General features: G+C 38.7%; 1 protein-coding gene across 1 annotated transcript; it reads left to right on the forward strand.

The window, feature by feature from the left end:
- Positions 1-5,148: 5,148 nt before the first annotated feature.
- On the forward strand, positions 5,149-6,590 carry LOC120287079 (disease resistance protein RPV1-like). Its single transcript, XM_039299757.1, has 2 exons — positions 5,149-5,654; positions 5,849-6,590. Exons 1-2 carry the CDS (start codon positions 5,149-5,151, stop codon positions 6,588-6,590), a joined length of 1,248 nt encoding a protein of 415 aa, XP_039155691.1.
- The last annotated feature ends 711 nt before the right edge of the window (positions 6,591-7,301 follow it).

The raw sequence follows: 7,301 nt of genomic DNA on the forward strand, positions 1-7,301 counted from the left end.
TTCGTTCAAAGCTGAGAGAGTGAGAGAGAAACTGAGATTTTTTTTCCTAGAAGAGCGATTCGAGAACCATCTTCTTTCTTCCTCTTTCGCCTGTCAGACGCAGCCCATCGTCGTTGCAAGGTCATCTCTACCGCCGCGCGGTGTGGCTTTTCCTCACTGCCTCTTCCGCCGATTTTAAACTCTCCTCGTCATCACTACAGAGGACTTCTTCATCTCCCTTCCGACGCCTTCGGCCATCTTCTTCACCGCCGTTTCCCGCTGTTCCAAACCCATGCGTACCCTGGTTTCCGAGTCTGGGATCCTGAGGCACTGAGATCCAGTTTGAGGCTCTTTCGCAGGTTCCGATTTCGATTCTCTACCCTTACGGCAGCTCAGATATTGAATCCTCTGTTGACGCGATCCATTTGAGTTTGTTTCTCTGATTGCGAGCATCTGGCGTTGGTTTAGCTTGAACCTAGGTTGGAATCTGAACTTGAAATAGTTGAAGATCTTCTCCTCAATCAATTGCGCACCATACGTTTGGCAAAATTCTTAAAACTAAATTTGTATGGATCATTTTGAGTGCATATTGATTGCTGAGCACGATTTCAGTCAGATATCGTCGTTGCCGAGATTGAATCTGACCATTATCCTTTTGTTTTGTTTCCACCCTACGTTGGCGTGTCTTCCTGCTGCCTTCATTGGTGGTTGCTGGAGAGGAAGTAACTGGAAAACGACGGCCTCCATGTTAATCTCTAAACTCATTGGCACCGGTTTGTTCACGGCGTTCCTTTTTCTTGTTTGTTCGGGTCAGGCTGTGACTCTGCGCGCGAGCTTTGAATTACTAGTAGTTGAGATGGTGGCCGACGGAGGCAATCCGGTGACGGCCAAAGGTAGTGGACGACAATGCACGGATGCTTCTGGCTAAGTAGATGAAGGCTTAAACCTTGATTTTGCTTGCATTTATTTAGAATAGATGAATTATATATATATATATATATATATATATATATGTATATATATAATAGTGTGCGCCTAGTGGGATTATAGTGGAAAATAGGCTTTCGGTACGACTATAATAAAAGATGGGCTTAGTATGGTTCTATTTGAGATTGAGCTTGGTGAGGTTAAGAATGAAAAGGACTGAATATAAAAATCACATTTATGTCCACGGCCCAGATTCGTAGTCCCAGTACAGTCCATTTTTGGACCGAGCCCATCTTCCGGAGTGTAAGAGGCTCAAGGGGCAGCTGGTGCTACCTGTGTTCTACAGAGTGGAACTGAGGGAGATTCGAGGGCAGAGAGAGTCATGGCTATTTTCCACGACGTTCATTTGCTTTCTCTTGGATGAATGAAGGATCGACTACACCAATTTAAATAAAACTGACCTCAGTTAAATGTAAGTAGAGATCGGAGTAAATCGCAAGCTTGGGAAAAGATGATGAAGAATCAAGGCCCTTGTGTTATACGTGAGCATTTGACTAATGAGAGGTGGGTCTTATCCGAGCTTCGTTTCCTTCTCTCAAAAGAAGCAAAGACCAGAAAAAGAGGAAGAACATGTGAAGAAACGAAGGAAGAAGTGTTTGGGTTTTCTTTTTTTAGGGCATGTAATTTTTTACTCAATTTTTTCTTGGAGTATCCATATTCCGGCCAGTGGAAAAATTACATGCTTGTCGGCCGACAAACATTTAGCCGATCGGTGAGTTCAAGCCTTTATGTGAGATTGATTTAGCCACTTTAGGTCATTATTTAAAATGATGTCCATTTTAGGCCCCTTTTTTATTCTATGTCCTTATTTAGAATTTTTCCAAATAATAATTATTAAGCCATTTCCGTTAACAGCAAAAAAAGATAAAAAGATAAAAAGATGTAATGGAAATGAACTACTGGACTCAAGCCTTGGGTTCACTTTACATACGAGCATGTAGAAGGAACAAGGTGGTGGGGCCACCTGGCCATCAAAATCAATTTGATCATTTTAGTTTCCAGAGCGAAGTTGCCTGGAGTGAAGCTAGCACGAAAGTGATGAGCAAATACTCCCTTGCGCTTTTGACCAAGCAAAAAGACAGAGAAAAAAAGGAGAGACATCATAAGGCATGGAATATTCAAATTTGGTGGTAGCTTTGCACTTTTGAGGTGCCATTCTTCTTTAACACGGAAATCCTTTTTGAACTAAATAATCTGAATGAAATGTGTTCTTTCAGACCCAGACAAAGTCTTTATTATGAACTTTTGCATGAAAGTGATGCTAGCAGGAAAGTGATGAGCAAATACTCTCTTGCGCTTTTAACTAAGCAAAAAAGACAGAGAAAAAAGCAGAGATATCATCAAAACACATGATTATTCAACATTGGTGGAAGCTTTATACTTTGAGGTGCCATTTTTTTCCTTAAAGTTCAAACGCGGAAATCCTTTTTGGAATAAATAATTTGAATGAAATGTGGTCTTTCACACCTAGATGGAGTCTTTGATGAACTTTCACATGAAGTATTCAATTCTTTTGAAAATGACTTGCACCTTGATTTTATTGGGAATAACACCATTAAGCAAATGAATTCCAAAACAAGCATCCATTGAAAACGGCCCCATCCCAGCAAAAGATCCTTCGCTCCAAAGTAATCGAAAATAAGCTATTGACGCACCGATTAATCATTTAAAGCTATTCTTCTAAAAAAAAAAATTCATTTCTTTGAATTTATACATTACAACCAACTGCTTTATTTTCGACTGAATGAAAAGCTTGATCTATTTCTATTATAAAATTGTCAGATGACTATTGCTTTGTAAAATGCGGAGAAAAGGGCAAAAGGATACATGTGCCTCTCTGCATCTGGTGAGTGAATTTGTCAAATTCCTTCTCTGACACTTGTTGTTCATATCATTGTTTAATTATGTATTGTGTTGAAGATATATCACCAACTCTTTTAATTTATCAACATGTGATGTCATGATATTTAGCTAAAAACATTCAAGCAAACACTAGCAATTTTTTGCCCAAATATATAATGTGCTCCATAGTATCAAGTATTTACGCACAAATATAAATTAAGCAATTTATTACATGCGTTATATGCATATAAATAAAAAGGAGTAGCGAGAGAGGAATGCCAAACCCTTTTATAGTGGTTTGGTCCAAATGGGTCTCAACTCCATTTCTAAAGACTGTTCGAAAGTTATGCCTAACAACTATACTTGAAGCCTTGTACATAGATTGATCCGCAACGGAACCGACATTCATCTATAAACATGGTGCCCTCTTATACAAAGAAATGCCATCACATTGATCTCTCAAGAATTTGATTGCAAAGTGTATGCAAGAGGGATTTTCAATAATTACCCAAGGCAATTAGTCAATCTATTTATAGGGGAAAAGAACAAAGTCAACTAGCCGTTAATAACACTTCAAATGGTTAGCTGAATTTGTCGGACAAATCCAAATCCAAAACTGCGGGAGCTGGATGTTTGGAGGCATACTGGCTCGGTGTTCGTTCATTGCTTAGTTGAAAATGCCACTATTATATTTAAGTCCTGCAAAAGAAATAGATTGTGTTAACTATTTCGTGGCCAAATAAGTGAAACTGGCATTGGGGCTTGTTTTCAGAAAGCTTGCCAAAGGAATTAATAAAAAAGGTATTCGGTCGAAATCACGGCTTATTACATCGTTCAAAGTGGGTCGTAGTAAAAAAGAATGGAAAAGGTAAAGCCTCAATTTCCAACAACGCTACTTGTATTTACCAAGCTGGGATCTTCCATATGTATCATGTGTAAATAACAAACAAAGCGCGTAGGTTAACCTTTCTTACATATTTCCCAGGGGTGAGCATGCTGGACCACCCAAACCAAAAATTGCTCAAATTGGACCTGACAGGCTGATTTGGTCCGGTCCTTGGAGAGATTGGTCAGTTTACGGTTCCAAGGGAACCCAGACCAAATTGGACCGAATCTTTTTTTTAAATAATAATTTCTTAAAAATAACAATAAACCTTAAATATAGTAATAACTCTAGTATTTTTTTATAATTTTATAAATTTTTTGCTAAGTGATCGGTTCCATGGAAACGGTTCTCTCGGTCGGTTTGGTTCCACTCAAACCGAACCGAGAATCGATCACTCTTAATATTTTTTGGTTTTAAAAAAAAATAATAAAATAAAATAGAATAGAGAATTTTCTAGGGACACGATGAATTGAATAATGTAAACATGCACGTGAACCCCCCCATTCAATTCTTAAACGAAAGATGGCTACTTAAAATATGAAAATCAATTAATGGGAAAAAATAAAATTTATCCTACGAGTTAAAAAATTTATTTCATGACTTAGTTTTTGAGGACACAATGATTTTTATTTGTTTTTTTTTTTTTTTTTTGGTCGGAAGGGACACGATTAGTTGAATAAGCACAAAATCTAAGCGATTGCCTACCTAATAATGTGAAAGATATTTTGCCATTCATAAAAGATGAAATATTGGAATGGAATATACCGGATTTGGGTTGAGAATGATAATTTTTTTATTGCGAGACATAAATTCATAGCTAATATTTTTATATGCTTTTAATAATATTGAAATTTTGCGAATAAAAAGTAAGAGTTATCGGTTTCTGGTCCGATCCAATGGAATCGGTCACTTTATTATTATTATTTTTTTGTTATTCAAAGAGTGTTCATCCATAATGAGAGAGTGACAAATCTTAAAATATTGACGGAAGCAATGATGAGAGAAAAGTCATTATACTGTAACTTATAATACCAGTAGATAAGATAGTGTTTAGTTTACATTTAATGAATTTTTTTGAAGAAATAAAAAAAAAAAAAATATATATATATATATATATAATTAGTCTAATCCGGTCCGATTTCCACTTTTAAGAATTGGGAACAGAACAGATACTCCCGAGAACTAGACCAACCAACTAATTTAATCTAATATGGGTGGTTTCAATTCGAACGGTTTATTTTAAACACCCCTAAAATAAAATCCCCCAATATAAAATCACTTTCCGGTTTTCTTTTTGTAAGCCACAAAAAAAAAAGAAAAGAAAAAGGCGCTTTTCTTGACATGGCGCGACGTTCGATGTTTCTCAGTCAGCGTCGTTTTCTTGACCAACTCTGCGACAAAGCATCGCTCATTGCTCGACACGAATCCGAACTAAGCTCAGATTCTATCTTCCCATGTCGTCGTTGTCGTCTTCTTCTTCTTCCTCCTCTCCCGAAGCAAAATGGCCGTTCGACGTTTTCATTAACTTCAGAGGCGAGGACGTCCGCTACGGCTTCGTCGCTGACCTCCACAGGTGTCTGCTTCATGGCGGCATCAACGCCTACGTCGACAGCGAGGACTTGAGGCGCGGGGACGAGATCTCGCCCGCCCTCATGAAGGCCATCAAGGAGTCGCGGATCGCCGTGCTCGTCTTCTCCGAGGACTACGCTTCGTCTAGGTGGTGCTTGGACGAGCTGGTCAAGGTAATGCAGTGTAAGAGGCTCAAGGGACTGCGGGTGCTGCCCGTGTTCTACAAAGTCGAGCCCGGGGTGATTCGATCGCAGAGAGGGCGTTATGGCGATACATTGGCCAGGCACGAGGAGAACTTGAGGCAGGATCCTGAGAGGGTGCATAATTGGAGGAAAGCCCTAATTGAAGCTGCCAATTTGTCCGGTTGGCATTATGCCGATGAACAATCACAGTAATCCTCTTCGACCCTGTAAAAGAATTTGGAATTCTCTAATTTTATTGATACATGATGGCATCGATTATTGCGTTAAGAGTCATTTTTTGGAATGTCACAGAGTAATTGTTTACTTCGTGTTAGTTTTAGTTAGTTCAATGGATTGTATGTTTCCATTTATTCGCGTTCTTTTTGCTGCTTTGTTTTGGCAGAGATGATACCAAGTTCATCGAGAGCATCGTCAAAGAGATCTCGGCTATAGTAGGGCGTGTACCCTTGAGTGTTGCCAAGTATCCCGTTGGTGTAGGTTGCCGGGTAGAAAAAGTAATGTCGTTGTTGAGTATGGGCTCGGATGATGTTCGGATGATAGGAATATGGGGAACTAGAGGTGTAGGGAAGACCACTATTGCTAAAGCTGTTTATAACAGTACTACTGATCTGTTTGATGGGTGCAGCTTTCTTGCAAATGTTAGAGAAACTTCCAGTAGACCTGACGGCCTAGTTCATTTGCAGAAAACGCTGCTATCCCATATATTTTGGAAAGAACATTTAGTGGTCTTAAGTGAGGATGGAGTCACCAATCTGATACGAGATAAACTTCGCTGCATGAAGATTTTGCTTGTGCTTGATGATGTGGATGATGGGGAACAGTTAAATGCATTAGCTGGAGAATGTGAATGTTTTGGAAAAGGGAGCAGGATCATCGTTACGACAAGAGATAAACATGTACTAACTTCTCACGGGATAGATCAAGTATATGAAGTTGAACCATTAGATCAAGTTGAAGCTTTTGAACTTCTGCGTTTAACCGCTTTTCCAGGAAACCAAACCAAAGACGTAGACAGGGATCTCATATATGATATTTTGGGCTATGCTAATGGCCTTCCCTTAGCAATTTTGGTCTTGGGTCCCCTTTTACGTGGTAGAAGCAGAGAAGAATGGAGAGTACATTGAAAAACCTTGCTAAAAGTCCTCGTACAGATATAAACCGCGTCCTCAAGATGAGTTTGGATGCGCTGAAAAAAAATGAGGACATTTTTCCTGACATTGCTTGCTTCTTTAAGGGGAAAGAAATGGATTATGTAACCGGAGTTCTTGATAGTTGTGGTTTTCACACATTAATTGGGATTCAGACTCTAATAGAGAGATCCTTAGTAACAATCGAGTATGATAGTATAGTACAAATGCATGACTTGATTCAACTGATGGGTCAGGATGTCGTTAAAAGGAGTGTCCAGATGATCCTGGGAAACGGAGTAGATTATGGTGCTACGATGATGTTTTTGAAGTATTGTCGGAAGATACGGTGAGAACTTCTTATGAAACTGTTGATAATTTTATCTTCTTTAATTTACATGCTATAACCTAATTGGGTTGGGTAATAATGGTCATTATCTTTTCCTTGATAGCAAAACCAATGCTATTAAAGGCATAGTGCTGAACCAATGCTATTAAAGGCATAGTCCTAATAAAACGATTAACAATGTGTTAAAGGTAAGTTATGATGGATTGGAGGACTATGCAAAGGAGATCTTTCTAGACATTGCTTGTTTCTTTAAGGGGAGGAGTACATAGTACATTAAAAAAGTTCTAGATAGTTGTAATTTTGACACGACTATTGGATTACAGATTCTCATTGATCGTTGCTTGATTAGTGAAGAGTAT

Source organism: Eucalyptus grandis, chromosome 8, assembly GCF_016545825.1.
Source record: "Eucalyptus grandis isolate ANBG69807.140 chromosome 8, ASM1654582v1, whole genome shotgun sequence".
In the NCBI taxonomy this organism is placed as follows: Eukaryota; Viridiplantae; Streptophyta; class Magnoliopsida; order Myrtales; family Myrtaceae; genus Eucalyptus; species Eucalyptus grandis.

Excerpts from the sequence above, each read along its gene's own strand:
- LOC120287079 (XM_039299757.1), top strand. The coding sequence starts at position 5,149 with ATGTCGTCGTTGTCGTCTTCTTCTTCTTCCTCCTCTCCCGAAGCAAAA. Across the intron at positions 5,655-5,848 it reads TATGCCGATGAACAATCACA|AGATGATACCAAGTTCATCG; the intron begins GTAATCCTCTTC and ends TTGTTTTGGCAG.